The 19,462-nt window shown below is 33.3% G+C and overlaps 1 protein-coding gene across 6 annotated transcripts; it reads right to left on the bottom strand.

Annotated features, from left to right (window-relative positions):
- Nucleotides 1-125: 125 nt before the first annotated feature.
- LOC128162853 (SWI/SNF-related matrix-associated actin-dependent regulator of chromatin subfamily D member 1-like) lies at nt 126-19,411 on the bottom strand. Of its 6 annotated transcripts, XM_052826264.1 has the most exons (18): nt 19,244-19,411; nt 17,618-17,717; nt 17,093-17,116; nt 16,394-16,423; nt 15,367-15,393; nt 13,806-13,926; nt 13,497-13,539; nt 12,499-12,621; nt 9,712-9,834; nt 9,505-9,624; nt 9,089-9,190; nt 8,657-8,818; nt 6,216-6,313; nt 5,395-5,449; nt 4,889-4,969; nt 3,693-3,815; nt 2,606-2,707; nt 126-576 (listed from the first exon to the last, which is right to left on the bottom strand). In XM_052826264.1, exons 1-18 carry the CDS (start codon nt 19,325-19,327, stop codon nt 523-525), a joined length of 1,572 nt encoding a protein of 523 aa, XP_052682224.1. In that variant the 5' UTR covers nt 19,328-19,411; the 3' UTR covers nt 126-522. The 6 variants fall into 6 exon arrangements, with proteins under 6 accessions (XP_052682224.1, XP_052682225.1, XP_052682226.1 ...); XM_052826265.1 differs by lacking the exon at nt 15,367-15,393; XM_052826266.1 differs by lacking the exon at nt 16,394-16,423.
- Nucleotides 19,412-19,462: the final 51 nt, after the last annotated feature.

Below are 19,462 nucleotides of genomic sequence, written 5' to 3'. Positions count from 1 at the left end.
TTGTTCAGTTTTTATGAATACATGGATAGATGAAAAATGACATACAAAATGACAATGACACAACATAAACTGTCTCCATATATAAATGCAAATGCCATATCTGACCATAAAGTTGTCCCCCCCCCCCCCCCCCCCCAAAAAAAAAAAAAAGATAAAAAGGTGAGCTGCATCTGCAACAAAATTAAATGTTTTCCTTTCCTTGTGAATATAAAAATATTTTTCGTTAATTTAATCAACTTTACCAATCTTATTTTATCTTACTACACAACAAATATTATGGCAGTGGAATCAAATAGTAAGACAGTCAAAATGATTCACAGAACGTTGGACTGTCAGCTAATGAAGAGTTATTAGGGGAACTTCACACAACAAAGATAATTTTCCGTCTCGATATCCATCACATGTTCACACTTCAGTTGCTGTCTCCTGAACACTTTAAGTAAAACTCACAGAGCACCTAGATTTTTCGACACCATGTCACAGTTTAACAGCGTCACACAAGAAACCTACAGATTGTGATCTTCAAGAATTGCGTATTCCTAGAGCCTGCTCCAGTTCCATTCTCCTCTGTTGGACCTGGAAAGAAAAGAAAATATAATGACAATGAAAAATATTTAAATAATTTTTTAAGGTAATTTAAGATATAAACAGAAAGTTAAAAAACTCACCGGGATATGAACTTTGTTGGTCATGTTTACCAATCAAGTTCATATCCCTATGAACTTGGTTGGTCACATGATCAAAACCTGTGAAGCCCAAAGGCTTCTCAGAAGATTTGATCATGTACTAACCAAGTTCATATTTCGGTGAACTTTTTATCATTTCTGTTTATTACTCATACTTACGTTTGAGAAAGGCATATTGTTTAGAATTATTAACATAACTGTGTTTTTATGCTTACAATAATGCAACCGTCGAACAATAAGGGCACATGTTAATTATTGTGATGTCATGAAAAAGTTCACACAGAATTGAATGTTTTCACTATTTTATAGGTGCATTTGTAAATGCAAATATTTCAATCAGAAAATTTCTTGACATTTTGATTTTCAATGCACTGTTTCACCAATGGTGGCTATCAAATCCTGCAACCATGTACATGTAATGACATTGACTTTAGGCCATAGATTTGACCTTGACACAAAATAAAGACCAGTATAGCTCCTATTTTACCTGTGCAATAAGTATACTAAGTCACTATAAAGCTCTTTTTCATCCCACACAAAGTCTTAATTTTTAATGGATCATAACTAATTCATGAAAAATCTGATTTTGCATATTGAAAAAGAGAGAAAGAGAGAGAGTCATAGATCTATCAATACTAGACTATTCCCTGATCTTGCATCTCATGGCTCAATATAGATTCAATTTGTCACGCATGCCACTTTTCCCATTTAGTTCACAGTAATATCCAAATTGACGGCTTTTTAAAACCATACAATAAAAAAAAAATCAATATCTATCATTATTTATATAACAGATACAGTTTGAAGGACGCATTGATTTGAAACTAATCCTTTTATAGCCCCATCATGGTGATTAAAATATAAACCTGTCTGAATACCTCAACCTATGTCAAATCGCAAAAAAGTACAGCTGCAGGAGACCTCAATTCATTTAAATTAAGAACACACATAATGGGTTAATCAAATATCTAAACGATCCTTTCCTTCTCTCTGGGAACTGAGATCACTACTATCATGGCTATTGTTTAGGACTTCAATATTAAATATTTTCTGATGCATTATGCTCAACTGTGATCAAATAATCAAAATAGACATACAGAAAGAACTGAACAAAGATGCAGATTTGATCATTACAATTTCTCATTTTTAATGCATGATTATGAACAATACTTTATTTTTACTGGAGGTAGGAAGTTCAATTTTCAAAGGTAACTTTTTGAGGATTTATAATTCAACCTGGGTGTTTTGGGGTAAAGTACTTGGTTTGAAATTTACACTGAAAACTTCCACAGTTTTACATGAATTAACTTTTATATAACTCAATTACCTGTTATATAAGCTCTTGGTAAAATGTTGTTATAACTCTCTTCATAAAACAACACACAAATTCATACATGTATTTCTAAAAAAAATTGAGGTATTTCCTTAATCCTGTATCATGTATGGGCAAATAAATACATGTAATGTGAAAAAGTTCAAATTAGTTGTGACTTCTAACATTCTGCTAGCTTTGATTTATATATTAGTCTAATAATAATTTTACCTCGCAATTTTCAAAAACATACAACACTCTCCCATCATACCCTGAATACCTTAACTAACAGTTTTCAAGTCTCTCAAATGTTAAGTCAAATTAGCCATTAACTAACCATGTAGAAGTAGGGACCAAGCTATACAAAGAACAAGTTTTGAGAAGTAACAGATTCTCTACATGGGGCAGCCCTTAGGATTAACCTTGCTGTTGAAGTAAGGATCCATACATGTAAGGAAGGTTTGATCGAGTATCAGTTTCTATACACTGACCTTGCAGTAGAAGCAAGGACCTATACATATGTAGGGAGGTTTGATCAGGTACCCACCTTGCTGTAGAAGTTAGGACCAATACATACATATATAGAGAGGTTTGATTGAGTACCCACCTTGCTGTAAAAGTAGCGACACACTGCCTCCTGGGACCAGGGCTGGTAGTAGTAGTCGGCCCGCCTCTCCTCCTCGGGGTTACCCACTACGTCGGTCATTGTCTGTGGACAAAAAGAGGGCGCCATATGTTAATGTTTGAAGATGAACGTTATACCAGGACTGCATTATATGTGAACTCAAGATATGTGAACTTAACATGGAGGAAATTGTTTTACCATGACTTCAACTTACTTTACTACAGTATCTCGTTGAACAAAAAGTTTTGGAGAAGTGCATAAAAAACAAAACATTTTTACAATAATTCTCAACTCCAGCTGTTCAGTTTGATTGATGTGACTAAAACCCATTCACGAAATAGTAATGTTAACTATAGATTTAATAGAGCACCTGTTGCTGAAAACTGAGCTTGACCAATAGTTAGTCAATGAGAATAAATGAAATTCATTACTCAAATCATAGAAGTAACCCTGAATCTCTGGTTTCACTTCTATAGGACTTATGAATAGGATCTATTGGATGACAGTGATTGATACAGTGACACAATTTTAGGGCACAGGCTTATTGTCCACTTTTTACATCTTTTTTTTTTTAAAGTCAAGCTTAACTATTAAAATGCTGGTAGGAAGTTGAGGTTTTTTTAAAAAATTTATGGTTGGTAGCATTCCAACTATGCAGGAGGAAATTGTTAAAAATGTACATAATAATGTCACTCATTTCTCGAAAAAAAGATATAAATGCATAAACTTTATTGAAGTAGACATATGCGTTCTTTAAAATCTAGAAAGTTCAAGCAGGAGGTAAATTTTTGTTGAATTTAAATATCACTATATTGATCTGATGTGCGATAAATAAACAAATACATGTATAATGAAATCACCTACACTGAAACCTATTTCAAATGATTTGTTTCAAACATTAACAATACAGTACTTCTTTAACAATTTCAAAGTCTCCTTAAACATGTTAAAAGCTGAGATGATAAAATACAGAAAAGAGCAATACCATCGACCAAAAATAATCTCAAAGTGTTTTTAAAAATATTAAATATTCATACAGAACAATCCTAAAATAAGTTCTGATATTTACCTTGAGGTCCCTTGACTGCGAAATCAACCAGTTGTTGATGAACTCCTGAGGATTCTTGGCAAAGCTCAAAAAGAACTCTCTGTTGGTTTTCAGCTGATTGATCGTCTCCACGGTTTCATGGATCTACAAATTATAATCAACAGATTGTTTATAGACCTCGACCCATTAACAGCTTCAACAGTGGCCGAAATTACAAGTGAAACCATAAGTCAAGATCTAGTAAATGAAAGTTGCCTACAGGTTTATGAAATTCAAGATATAAATTCTTTATCACATGTTTATTTATGATATTTTTGATTTTTTGATTATTTATTTTTGATATTACACTGTGTCTTACGCCATGTGACGTCATAATTAAATATTACGTACGTTTAGGCAGTTGATTGATGTAGAATATAAAAGTAAATAAATAATTCAGTTGAAAGGTGTTGTAAATATGGAGCATTTAATGTTGTTTCATTTATTTTTCATGAATTCATATAAAAAAGGCTTGGGGAGAGAAAACACACAACTCGTTGGATAAAAACCATGAGAGATCCTATATTTCAGTGATGCTTGATAACAATAGCTTTGTTTGAAAGGGTGTACCGGAGCTTAAAATATAGGTAAACACAATGAAAAACCATGTTTTTAACTTCATTTCTTAGATATATGAAGGAAATAAGTACCAAATCTGGGAGTTTTGTCCGCTTTTGACCAATGAAATATAATTTATCAATATGCCTACAGTCTATCCAAACACAGCATTAAACAATCTTCTGACCTCCTCTTTAAAATGAGGCCAAATACGATATAGTCGTCAGGATTACTTTTCCCACGATTTAATATAGCATGTCAAGAAATAGTTCCATTTTCTACATAATACCTTCAAAGCCGTAATATTCATTACATTCATCAATTATGACATCATCATGGTTCTAGCACCAAAAATACCCTCTGGAATATTTTACTACATCTTGATCTTAAAATGACCTTGAACTTAAGGAGTTATTCATGTTTGATCTTGACCTCAATATCACAAATGGGACAGTGTCCAACATCTTAACAGCCAAAAAATTAGGAGAAATTTTGAAGTCTTCGAAAAAAGACCAAAACAATATATTTTTTACTTTAATGCTTTTACATGTTCTATATGAAAAATTCTTTATAGTCTGAGTGACCAAAGTGTTCTTTCTTTTACATATTAAACAAGGTACCTTGGAGTCCAGTGACCCGATTTCATGTTGGCTGGCTGTTGACAGGAGGAAAGAATTCATCTGTTGTTTTAGTGTGTCATCCTGTCACAGAAAGAAAAAAAAATCAATACAGTTTGTTCATTTTACCAAACTCCACTCTCTGCCTTTCTAGATTCAAATTACCAGTACTCAATGTATACTGTAATTATTTTTTTTTTTTTCGTTTTTGTTTATGTCCAATGAACATTTTTTCATGATAGCCAAGATATTTGTTGTCTGAATGTGGTTTAGCACTGAATTTTAGGAATATATTTTCCCCTGTTGAAGTTAAGTTCTAATATCTTTCTTGACATCCTTATCCTATGGTTAAGATCGATCTAAGACTTTATAAATTTTTGAACTTTTGTCTAATCCTTTTGACATTTGTCAGTAAAATATGTTAATTTCTATTCAGGTGTAAGACTACTTATCATGTACAGTGTAGTGCTCTCTTTATTTTGGGTACATGTATCATTGTAGAGACTTACCACTTCTACATCAATGTCATAACAGGCCGTCTTCCTGGCATCTGGTCCCTCCACACTGTCAATAACAAAAGATATATCAATGGGGGATATACAACATAAAACATAATGACAAGATGGGGAGATATACAACATAAACATAATGCATACATGATGAAGTAAAAATCAACCAAACAACATCTGCAGTCTATGCTAGAGGTATGAAAAGTGGATGACTAAATGTAGCCAAACTGTGACATAATACACAACAGAATGTGTGAAAGACAAATACCAGCTGTTGAAATATTTATCGTGAAACAAACGTAAATTGATAGTGTTTTAAACATATCATGTAAAATGCAAAAAAACCCCAGACTTTAGGAAAACTTCATCAATAAATAATTTAAACGACAAGCAGATTTTAAGGTTAATGAGGACTATAAGTTAAATGATTTAGATAATTATAACTTGGCTTCCTTTTGTTATCTAATATCTGATATATTTGGTTATAAAAAATATTTTCAACGAGGAATGCTTGGTTGAACAAATAGTAATGTTGTATGCATGGAATTTACATATTCATTAAATGTATCATCATCTAACTATTATCCCCCCCAAAAAAAACAAACAAACAGACACACACCAAAACCCCCCAAAAATTACCAAAAAAAACCCCCCAAAATAATCAAAACAATTAACATGCAGAATATTTTTATAATAATAAACGTATTTGAGTGAAATCTATTTTTTTTTTTTTGAAAAGTTTTGCACACAATCAAACACATAACATCCAAGGAAGAATGATTATTATCATTATAAACATTGTGGTTGCCATGGCAACTTACGTAATGACGTGGTTGATGACGATGGGGTCCGGGGGCATCAACAAACCGTGAAGTTTCCCTGGAATCTCAGCAAACTTCATTCTTTTGCACTCAAAAATCTGAAATTCAATAATAAGGCAATGAATAATTAAAGAGGGGGAAAATAGTCAATATCATTACAAATAGGTGCAAATGTCCTACAGGGTTTCAAAGCCATCTCTTGAGATTGGAATTTAATGACTAAAAGATTTTCCAAAAGAGATTTCTGGTCATCAAGTATTCATAGCAATGGTGCCAGTTTCTGTCTCCTTAACTTCAAAATGACAAGATACAAAATTAATTTCACTTGATGTCATATTTTTTTTTTGTAATGAAAGAGAGACTAATCATTCTTGGCAGCTTAAACTTCCTCAAGAATAATGCCATAAATCAAGAAATGAAAATCAATAATGAACAATGAAAGTAACATAAAAATAAAGTTTTCCCAGAAAAAAACATTTTACTGTTAGAGTATAATTTCTTGTAAATAGGCACTGTCCACCATATTTCTCTTTTATCACTGCTATTCCTACAACCCCAATATAAGCCGCTGAACTCTTAACAGTTTAGTGTTTTGCTGGACAAGTCGCTTGTGTGGAAGTATATCTTGCCTCACCGTTAGGGCTGGGATGATACTTTACTTAGCTAATTTGGTACATATCACGATACATGAGATGCGATACGATATTTATCACGATACATTGCAACTTAATGAAAAAAATGAATGAGGGCTTTAAATTTATTGAATCTGTCAATGTATTACCGCATGTCCAAAGTGACTTTATCATATTTAAAATGAGTGTTGCACAATTTACAAATTAATTTAGTCTTGTATTCACTTCTTTTTCATAAACAAGTAATCCGAAAGTTTTCTACATTTGAGATTTAGCTTCATAACAGTTTTGACAACTTTACAAGGTTTTCCGCCATCTTTGTACTTTCATATTAGGCGCGCGGACAAAAAATAGTTGATATATGAAGCTCGGATATTTTTGGAAAATAAAAAAAGTTTGCTAAGGTATCGTTCTATTAATGGTAGATGTATCGATCCAAATATGTCAAAATAAATACCGTGATGCACCGGTGCATCGTCCCATCCCTACTCACCGTGTTACTCTGTCATCGATGAAATTATAAAATTTTATACACTTTTTTCAATCCAGGAGAATACCAACATCAAATAAACAGGTCAATGTGTTATTTACAAATAGAATTTGGACATGAAATAAGAAATAAATGCATAAAATCCATAGATAAAGAACGGAATACAACAAGTAGCCCACGAATTTACAAGCAGTGTTCAGCTATAAGGTATTTCATCCTACTGACCAATGGAACAAGTCCCACTTGAACAAATTACAGGTGAATCTTGATAACTCAAACTTCAGGGGACCATGATTAAACTTCGAGAGATCAAGAGTTCGAGTGATCGAAAGTTTTAAAAAATCCAGAAATTTTTGTTCCGGTCATTTTGGTTCTAAAATTATAGTAGCCGGAAATTTATATTTATAACATGGAAGGATAGCCTGATTTCAATCGTATTTTCTGCTACATTAATTCAATTTAAACATTACAGAACTTACTTGTGTGGTTATTAAGTGTATTTTTTCACGTTAAAAAACTTTTAAGCATATTATGTTTTCTTAATCATTACGTTTATTTTAAATAAAGAGCATTTACCGTAACATTCACAAGTTGTTAAAATTTATAGATCACTTACAAATTACCTATCTACCCTTTGAAAGAAGCAACGGGTAGTGTCACTTACGTAATCAACCAATTAATACTACCACGCTAGCCCCCAGGAGTTCATTCAACCATCCAGGTAAGGTCAACGCGGAGCTATAATTATACGCTTGATCGGCTGCGTGTGTACACAGCAACAACTTCGAGTTATCAAGAGTGAAAAACAATAAAATATGTATAAAGGGACCAAGGTTTTACTTCGAGAGATCAAGAACTTCGAGAGATCGGAGTTCGAGAGATCAAGAGTAAATTTGCTTAGTTATATAGAGATAAAAATTGGGACCGTGAGTTCACTTCGAGAGATCAAGAACTTCGAGAGATCGAAGTTTGAGCCATCGAGTGTCACCTGTACTATCATTCTTTTACAAAACTTTCAGCATGATTTCCATCAAATTTTAACCCTCACAGTATGTTGGAAAAATTGAACAAATTTTTAATTTCAAATTTTCTTCAAAGTTTTTTTTAAATCAAACTGTTTAATTTAAAAAGAAATACTTCTGACAAATCAAACAACCGCATAGCCTTGCAGTTGACTGTTGGTTGAAATAATTCACATTCAAATTTCAATCTACATAATTTCTTCAAGAAAATTAGTACCAAATTGCACAGAACAGATAATACATTTGGTCCATTAAACACAAACTGCATAACCTAGCATTACACCTGTTTTTGTGTACCTGTTCTAGGTATTTGTCACAGTTGATGTACTCGCGCTCGTGATGGTCCTGGAGGCGGTGAGTTTTGATGTACTGCCACAGAGCGTTGATGATGACCGAGCGAGTCTGGGTGTGAACACCAAGAATGCGGGCCAACCGAGAGTCCAACTTAAACTGAGGGGGCTGTAATGCAGAAAAAACAATCATTTTATTCAGTACTTCATATATACAAGTACTTTTCTTTGATATTCCAACATTATTTTTAATCTTTCTAAACAGCAAACATATCTTTCATGGTTCTCCCTATTTAAAATTTACATTCCATATTTTTCATTCATTTCTAATTTTTTTTATCTTACATCATGACAGTCTTAATAAATTTTCTAAAATAACCGTCTTTTGATATTCTAGACGTACAATAAGGTAAGTATATTCTTATCTTAAAAAATTAACCTGATAGTCAAGCATCAGAAGGACTGTGCACTTGACATTCTGGTCCCCTGGGCGTTTGACTTGGAACCCATCAGTCTCTTGGGTTGTTGGAGTCCTATGCCACTATATCCAATCAAAACACTTGTTACATTCTTCATGCTTATTCTTCGATAAAACATGATTTCAATCCATTCTGACTAAATTTCATGTAAACTTTTGAAAATTTGTACTGTTATATACAGGTATAATATATATTATCATACTGTCTACAAACTCTTTCTTCTGTAATATTTTATACCATTATTATAGAAAATCTGTATGGTATGTTCCAATTAATGTTCAATTGAAATGTTTACACCTTCACAACTTATTCTATACAAATGTATGTGAAAGTCTTGAAGAAATATTCAAAATAAAAAGTAAACTATTTAACTGACCTCCACAAGATGATTATCCGGTCCATAGAGTTCCTTGTCCAGTTCTATTACCAGACTCTTGAAGAAGGAGGAGAACTTCCGCTTCATTTTGCTGGAGTCGTTCAGCTTAGCACTGGCTGCCTGCCATAGAGAGATTATACCGTATATCCAGTAATTTTCACAATGATCAAATTTTCTCTTTTTTGTACCTATTTAGAAAACACTTACATCCTCCAGTAGTCTCCCTTCTACTCTTAGTTCCCATGATGCAACAGTTTCATCCCCATCCTCTCCTTCTGATTTTGCCGGGTAAAATGTGTTGGAAATGAAGATTCTTAATTTTCTCTTTTGCTACAAAATGTAAAAACCACTTGTAAACACTGAAATTTTTCTTGTAACAAAATAAAAATAGAACCCATTCTGTTTACTGAAAATACTAATTTCATTCTCAAAATCCAATAGAACTTAATCCATGACATGTTTTTACAACATCGGTTTCAAATCTTTACCACAATTTTTTTTTCTTTGTTCTGAGTAACATAAAACATGATTTCATTTCAATTTCACTCCATCAGGCATTTTCTAACCCCGAGTTTCCAACAAATTTAGACATGTTGAGTAGAAAGGTAAACTTCTCATCTGTAGTGGCTTTATCAGAATTATTACAAATACTGTGGAATCATTTAAATTCGTAGGGGCTAGTTTTCGTGGATTGTGGGTTTTTTGTTAATTCATTGGTAGGTATTTCATGGATGCATTTGTTTGTAGTTTCAGTAAGAAAGTTGATTCTTAATTACAGGTAAATATCGGTATCTCGAACATGGGATATCTCGAATACCCCGGTTATGTCGAAGTCGGCCGCCGGTCCCGGCCGTTTTCCCTATATATATGATTTAAAAAACTACTGATATCTCGAATACGGTTATCTCGAATACCCCACTTATGTCGAAGTATGTTTACGGTCCCAATAACAAATTTTACCTAGGTTATCTCGAAGTGAAGTCAATTTTCCGGTCTGCTAATCGCACCCCGGATGTCGTGTATTCTCGCCCGCGACAATTCACACCTTTTCTCAAGACTGATAGTCTATTAACTCCACACTTAGCCAGTGCAGCTATCGATGACACGGTAATTGTGATAACAGCTTGGGTATATACTCCGGTGATTGATAAAACAAACAAGTTCACAGCTCCCAAAAGTAAGCATCCCTAACATTAACGATAATATGAATAATGATGCACGCTACAAGCAAACAAGTTCACAGTCACTCAATTACCAAATAGCGCAGCGTAAATTATCGTATAATCGATATCGATGCATGATCAAAGTGAACTTCTACTTAATGAATAATATACCAAAAATATATTTAATAACACACACTAAATCATGATAAATTACCAACACGCTGATTTAAATATAACAAATTTTATTTCTAATGTGAACAAAAATCAAACAATTAACACATTATGTATACATGTACATTATGCTTGTATGTTTGATTAACTGTTATTTAAAATAATTGTAACGTTTCATATAAATTCTTATTTAAAGCTATACATGCTATAATTTGCGTCAATTTTGAATAAAGGGGAAAATGTATGTGTTTGATTACTAATAAAAGTTACCTTTATTCTGTTAATTATAATGCTCAATTCGATCACGTAACAAATATATCAAATATTAAACATTAAAAAATATTTATTTTCCTGCCAGGAAAGTAATGCCTCCTCGTGAATATCAATCTATCACGTGATATCGACAGCTAAATTTAGCCTATCATACCAAAACTGGTGAAGGGTCAACATCTTTATAATTGTGATAGTTTCACAAAGGAAAGGATATTTTCAGTAAAGCATAAATTTGTCCGATATACGAGTACAAACAAAAGGAAAAAATACAAGCCTGTGAGTAGATATGAATACTTCCTTAAAAAAATGACGTAGACCTGTGTTTTTCCCCCTATGTGCTATTTATAGATCCTATAAGTGTTAATGCAGAAGTAAGGGTATCGTGAATGGCAAGCGTATTTTACTCATTATACATGTATGTATTTCAAATTAACAACTGTTAAGCATATTAAAAATCAAGTTGGATATTTAATTAGGCAAACAATAACGACCACATAGTTCTCCGCGGACATGCGCAATGAGGTCGGTTTGCTCTTCCTTCATCAATATTCATGAAAAGGTTTATTTTCCTGGCAGGAAAATAAACAATTAAAAATCTATATCTTTGTAACGAGATGGAATTCACCCTTGTAATTTACAGATTAAGGATAACTTTTATAAGTAGACAAACACATGCGTTTTCACTGTCATTCAAAATTGACGCAAATTATAGCGTGTATAGCTTTAAGTGTATATGTGCAATGTCTATAAATGTCTATAAATAAAACATCGTTTCAATATTCCGTCTTTTTTTTCCGTTCATACCGGCTCTCAAATTATAGTGCATATAAGGACTTCCTGTGTTAACATGTCAGGACAAAAACAAAAACGCTAATGGAGTCGAAGAATTTCGACTTCGGATATCTCGAACACCCGGATATCTCGAAGTTTTTCCGTGGTCCCCCGAACTTCGAGATATCGATATTTAACTGTAGTTTTCATTGAGGATGTAATTTTGTGGGGGAGGGCTACTCACAAATACCACAAAAATTGAGCCACCATCAATTCTAATGATTCCAAAGTAGTGTATTTTGCCACTCATGAGATTTTAAATAACCTACTTGGACTGTTGAAATGAAGGGAATTGGCCCTTGTCTCCCTTTATTAAAAGTCTTGCTAATCAAAAAGTTACATCTGCCTTATAATCTACATGTAGAGCACCTAGGTTTGGTATTATTACCTAATAATTGGTAAAATAAACTATATTAAATAATTTATAAAATCCTCTTCAAATGAGTTAATGATCTCTTCACTTCAAAATTATTGAAATCTCCATTAACAATAAACGAAAAACCTCCACTACATAATCTATCACCCCAAGCATTCACGGTTGAGTGTGGTATTTTACCTTCATGGGTCTTTTGAGCGCCTCCTGTATGTCAAGCCGCTTTCTCATAATAGTGGCGTCCAGCTTCCTCTCAAAGGCCAACAGATCCATGTAAGCCTGCGACTCTGGCACCAGGTCACGCACCTGTAACGGACCAAGAAATCAGTAAATGCTACCAACATTTTCCCCCTTCAAATTCTAACAGACTGAGTGCTACTGTCATTTGAGAATATTTTACAAACTTAGCTCATAACAATTCAATATCTTTTAGAGTCAATGTTTTATATCTATGATTAGGTATTATTTGTGATTTCATCAATATTAAATCAACAAATGTTATCGGTAAACAAATTTACATCACAACCCAATAATTGTTGTCCTACCGGTAATAAACTAAACTATAATTATACATGATGTACTGATACCATGATACATGCATCTTTTAAACCAGTTTATAACTTTAATTTATACCCTACTTGTAAATGCTCGTATGAAATGTCAAATATAGGTGTCACAAAATTTTTAAATTACTGATTTGAATTGTAAGAGTGAAATTGCCCATTGGAAGAAAATACAAATTGAGACAACTCTAACATGTTATAAAGGTGCACCTGCATGTATGTGTAACATACATGTATATGATTACCGAAAAGCAAATATTTGATAGCATGTATAAAAGCAATTAAAAATCCTGCCAAATGAATCTGCAAATCCCTCTACACAAGTCATGCCAACAAATGAAATGTACCGGACCTCATCAGAATTGATACCTGTTACATTTGCCATAATCTATGCATACTGAAGTATCCTGTTACATAACTAAGTACCACGTTGAGAGTTAATAGAATTACCATCTCCAAGACCCTTAGCTGAAACCAGCAGTTTCTATAGTCACTATGTCTACCCCTTGTGTACTATAGGTACATGTATTTACCTTTCCAGATATTCAACCATTTGTCAGTTTTTAAAATTGTTAATCTATATTTTTCCACAGAACTACATAAAATTTTGATGTTTACCCTTTGAGGTAGAATTTTGTCAGCAACTTTCTTCTTCTTTTTCCTGAAAAGACAGAACATCATAATGATTATTTCATTTTGTCAGTTAAAATCTCCACATTCTTGACATTAAAATCTCCACATTCTTGACAAAGTTCACAAATAAATCAATTCCAAATAATACATCTTATAATTATCTGCATTACCAAATTTGTATCAATTAATTTTAGTTTTGTGAGAACTTGTAGAGTAATAGCATCATCTACTGGTTTTACATGGGTGGAGAATTGCCCTCTTGTTCTACATGATCTAGCAGGGTTACACACTTACGCCTGTTTCATCTGCTGGGGGGTGCCCCTGGGGTCAGGAGGTCTCTTCCTGTCCATCCCGTGGGGGGTCTGCATTCCATGGGGAGGAGGGTGCATTCCTGGTGACATTCCTGGCCGCATGGCTGTCAAAAAAATTAATAATAATAGTGGAAAAATGTAATTATTTGTTTAGGAAGAGTGCAGAGTGTGGGTAAAGTTTCTGAAATTGTATACCCAATCCAAGTTGTATATTTGTAATGTACAATAAAAATATTTTTGAATCAAAGAAATAAATATAGGTAGTAATACCTATGAAACCTAAAGCTGAACTCTAAATTTGGTTGTGATTATAGATCAACAGATCAACTATCATATATAACTGGGATCTAGTCAGGAGATACAATGAAACACATCGTATTTACATTTTAAACTTCTAAGCCTATGTAGACTTACATATGTAATACAGCAAGAAAAAACGAAGGTTCACCTTCATTGAATAACAATTCAAAATATTTACATGTTTAAAAAAATACTTTCCATACTTAAAATTTACATGCAAGAAAATACATATTAATAAACTGTATTCCTTTTTAACTCTGATGAAATTGAAAACATATATATTCACAATACCAAAAGCCTAGGGTAAAAACACAGTTTTCTGTATATAGCACATCAGCAATTTTTACGGAAAATGCTCTCAAAAAAGTAAGGACTCTTACCCAAGCGCAATTTTGAAATAAACACCAGAGCTTTTACTAGCAAAAACTGCTGTTGCATTTTGAATGCCAGCCTTCTACTATTTCCTTTCATGAGCAAAAGGCAACAGGATGAAGCTTTGCTAACTGATGCTTAATCCCCCTCCCCACCTTTTCTACAACAACTAGCTCTTATCCAAATCATAGTACATGTACCATTATACACAATGCATCTTGCAGATTTGGGCTACTCTGTACTTACAAAAAAACCAGCAAATGCTTGCACAACAAATACATAAAGCAAAAGTTATATAAATATATAATATAGCTTAATAACAACCACAACCTTGATCCTTTGGTTGCCACCATACGATTCAGTACAACTTCTTTTGTATTCATTAAGGTTATAGGAATGTACAATTGAAATATCAAGAGAAAAAAAAACACAACAACAAACAATCTTAGCTTTTTTTGTTCTTAAATTTCCCCCAGATTTTTTATGTGCAAATAAACACCCCCCCCCCCCCCCCCCACCTTCGTCCCAAAAGGTTCCTGGCATAATTCTTTGATCCAGAAGTACATGTACATGTGTATTTAAATCTCCTTCATGATGAAAACATACAAATTTAATGTATAAATTTTTAAGAAGAATTAATTTTAAAAGGTAGATGTAAATAGCCGGGGCCCCTGCAGCAGCCATATGACCTTTAACCTATCATGTCCTCGAGCCATAGAAAATAAATATCAACCGTAAGCCGAGCATGTGAAAAATAAAACCAACCATAAATAAATGAAATAAAGCACAGAAAGAAAGATGGCCTAGCTAGCCGAGCTTTCATGTTCTCGCACTGTATAAGCTAGCTTTGATGCAGCATGTTCAAGACTTACAGCCCATATCTTTGGTTTTATCACGAGCTAGAAAGAAAGATACAAATTCCAAACATCAGAATACTCTATGGTTGTCCCAACAAAATAAACATCTCATTTTTCTCCCTCATCAACACAGGCAATAAAAGATATGGTATAATAATTTTCCACATTCTTGATCCATGAATCAAACTAATGCATCATTAATCAAAAGACTTTTATCCCCATTATTCTTCATTTCATAGATGATAATTACAAGTATATTCAATTTGAAAATCTTATTTTCATTTAAAAAATGAAAACCAAACAACTGCATATTTTCTAACATTCAGCGTTTTTTCTTGGCATTTAATTTTTCAATGAGATAGAAGCACACAATCATGCAAACACTACACATGCCCCACCCCCCTTTCTTCAACAATTTCTATCCAAATCTTTAATGAGATTCTGGCCAGGATATACATCTATCCTCTTTAATTTATTAACTACTTTTACAATTATTTGCTAAATATCCTAATCAATCTTCTTCTCTTTTATTCTGCAGTCAAATCATTCTCTTTTTATAAATCTCCAGTAAGTATTCTCTTTCAATTCTGTTATTTGATTTGATTGTATATAAGTTATTGAAAGAAAGTCTGTTTTGTGGAATACAAGCAGTTTCAATTATAAGAAAACACCACATGTTATAATGATTTATAATGATCGAACAACATGCAGTACTAGTCATTTGTATCCGTTTTATCATTGCTCTAGCAATCATATTATACCTCCTTCTACTCATGCAGCACAGAACAGTTAGAACCTGTGAAAAATCAGTTAAACTGAAGCTTGTACCTTTTTCCTTTTCTATCAAATGAATAAAATATTCCTTCTGAGTCATATGTAAATTAATGAGACAATTTAAATAAAGCCTTGAAAAATATTCATGCGATTCGTAAGACATATAAGAATGTCTGCAATTTTGCTCAAAATAAAATTTTTGACCATTGACAAAATTAACCCATAATGCATCAGCACACTCATCAAGCATATCTCGTTTCAAACTCACCCGAGCTCTCCTTGGACTTTTCAGACCGAGCTAAAAATTCAATCACGCATACTACATATCACAATCATTTTTCTCCTTTCATATTACACAAATCTGTTGACAGTTTTTGCATCTTATATTTCATCATCAAGATTTTCACTTTTTAACACAAGACAATATTCAGTTTGACATGCATATCTGGGTTGTAACTTGTTTCCCCATACTCAACATTATCTGCTTTGTTCAACAAGTATAAATTACTCTTGCATAAATCACTGCATCAGCTTTTCATAAATATGCCAATGCTTCGTTTTCAGTAAGAAAGCAAACACCATGTCCTGTGCAAAATATATCACATTCTGTGTAGTAATCATGCACCTGCATAAATCATACATGAACAATGTAAAATCTATGAATATTTAAATTTCAATCCAAAAGCTTTCTTTATGAAAAAAAAACAGACATGAATTGGAACTTTTTAAATTTTTTATTCCCTTTTTTTCATAAGTTTCTATCCTAACATCATGAAATTAATGTTAATATTTAGAAAATAAAAATTGAAATTTTTTTTTTTAAAGATCACGAGGTTATTTGTAAGTATTTGATGACCTATAATTAAATAGTGATTTTGTAGGCCATTGGCCACTGATCATTAAATAAGACCTTGTTATAATTAGCTCTATGTAGATGACTACACATGCATCATTCAATGGTACTTACCACTCTTAGAACTCGGAGATCCTCCTGATTGCCATGGAAAAAAGTCATATTTTGAGAAAGATTTTTTTTTTTTATTTGAAAGCAATCCACCCAACCAACTGAACAAGAGGTATTATCTTGGGATAGGGCGGTTTAAGTTATGGAACTTGTGCCCAAGGATCCCAATTGTATTTTTGTACAAAAAAAATACGTGCAAATCATCTCTTGTAACTTTAATAGCCTGGTGTTTCAGTATTTAGTTTGCCATTTGCACACTAATGAAGTAAAACTTACATGTAGCAACTACCAGTACATAAAACCTGTCTATTTAGACTACTAGTGTAAAACTATTTGTATCACACTGGTTATAAAACACTGTACAACCTTCAAAGTTTGTTGAAAAGTATGGATTTACATGTATACACAGGTTTACATACAGTAACAAAAATAGAATTGATACATTAAAAAACCCAAAGAATTGATACATGTACTTTACTATGTAAGTATATCAGAATCTACAGTGCAGCTTTTCATTTCTATGGTTACCTGCATATGGATGTGGAGGCATGCCCCCATGGCTCATCATTCGAGGTCCCCCTGGCCCCATCTGAGGCCCTGGGCCATAGCCACCTGGTCTTGGAGGTCCCTACAATAAACAGTTATTAGAATTACAAGTGTTACTCAATGCAACATAAACATTGTCAAGTTGTACTGTAGTTTGAAAGTTTGGTGCAAAGTATGCATATACAATTTGTTTTGCTTTTTTTTTTTAATTCTGCTAAGAACATCCTGCAGGAAATTATATAGAGTTTGACTTCAAATTCAAATATATGCTGCTATATCTGTAGCTCAATCGATTATTGCAAATTTGATAAATGGTATAAAAAATTTTTAGCTCCTTTTTTGTTCTAGTAAATTTCCTCATTTAAAACATGTAAAAAGAGATGAGGAAAGTATATTGGAGTTTGTATATTGATGTCAAAAGTACTTTCAAATGATTAATATTTGTACGGACATTAAATGACAGATACGATAACGTAGACCTACAGTTCTTTATATATTCTGTCCTAATTAAGTTACATTCTGTCACTTTATTACAATTTTAGATGATAATTTACATTCATGACAATAAAAGTGCAATTGAAACTGGTGAAAGTGGCACGGATTCTATATTGACTGTGTCATCATCTCTATTTACTTATCTTGAACACCTCAAACAAGTATTTAACAATGTTATTTGAGTACTCTCACATTATTAGCAAAATTATACCATACATTTAACATAACTGCCCCATCCCCCTTACCCCAATTGGTGATTAGAATGCCTGAAATCAATACTATGCCTAATTCTTTGCCTACCAAATGGGACTCATTTTTCATTCGTCTTGGATTATCTTTTTCTGTCAAACAGAGGCTGTGCCTAATCTGAGCAAATGATTGTTTTAATGCTATAGTAGGCCTACTATAATCAGGTTAGGCAATTGTTTTTCACTTGTCATGATGATGGGAATCGAAAGTTAAGAGTTCCAGGAATGAGGCCATGTTGTTCTTTTAATAAAATCAATTTTTTGGAGACAGAAACACTCTGTTTATACAGTTTGGGGGGGGGGGGGGGGCTTGGAGACTACCGGGGGGGGGGGGGGGGGGGGGGGTGTTGTCTTACTTCCAGATGTTGATCATTTCCCACTGAAAGTGGGCGAATTGAATCACATCAGGCCTTAATCATGTTAATAATGCAAAAGTGCTTTTATATCTTTTATAGTTGTAAATACTATTTCCTTAACTTTTATCTTCACTAAAATGTAATAATAATACTGTCCCCTTTTCACTCTATTGAAATCTTACTCTACTTTACTTCTCTTTATGTTTTAACAAGCAGCGCACTGTTTGAGGGTGAGCCGTATTGAGAGATAGATAGATTACCCGGGGGGGGGGGGGGTGCCCAACCTGGTGAACGATTGTTTCTCAACTAAATTTTCATATCAATCATTAACATTGATAATCATCAAATAAATGGCATTGGTCATAGCCTTGCTGCAGAGTGAATGTTTACGTTTAAACAATCGTCGTTAGTTCTTAAGGGTCACTGAAGTTTAGTAACGCAAACGACGCGACACTGTGGTCTTTGATCTTCGAGAAATCGAATGGGGGGGTCTCAACAAATATTCTCACCCCAGGATATCCCGGCTGCTGGTAGGGCCTAACTTGTGGTCCAGGTTGTGGAAACCTATGCTGACCATGTGGTTGTTGCATCATGTTTTGACTGAAAATTAGAAAATTTCGCTCCTTTGTTCAAACAATGTCGGCAAAGCTATTTTCCTCTCGTAAATTCTCGTCTTGTGCGAGACTTCAGACGGGGCAGGTCTATTCGCCGGAATGGCGACGGAATAG

Source organism: Crassostrea angulata, chromosome 9 (assembly GCF_025612915.1).
Source record: "Crassostrea angulata isolate pt1a10 chromosome 9, ASM2561291v2, whole genome shotgun sequence".
NCBI lineage: Eukaryota > Metazoa > Mollusca > Bivalvia > Ostreida > Ostreidae > Magallana > Magallana angulata.
This window is presented reverse-complemented; position numbering and strand designations above follow the sequence as displayed.

Bases quoted from the DNA above. Each gene is read 5' to 3' on its own strand.
- LOC128162853 (XM_052826264.1), bottom strand. From the start codon at position 19,327: ATGATGCAACAACCACATGGTCAGCATAGGTTTCCACAACCTGGACCA. The intron at 13,540-13,805 runs GTAAGTGTGTAA...CTGTCTTTTCAG, and splicing joins CCCCAGCAGATGAAACAGGC to GAAAAAGAAGAAGAAAGTTG. The intron at 12,622-13,496 runs GTAAACATCAAA...GGTCCGTTACAG, and splicing joins ACAAAATTCTACCTCAAAGG to GTGCGTGACCTGGTGCCAGA.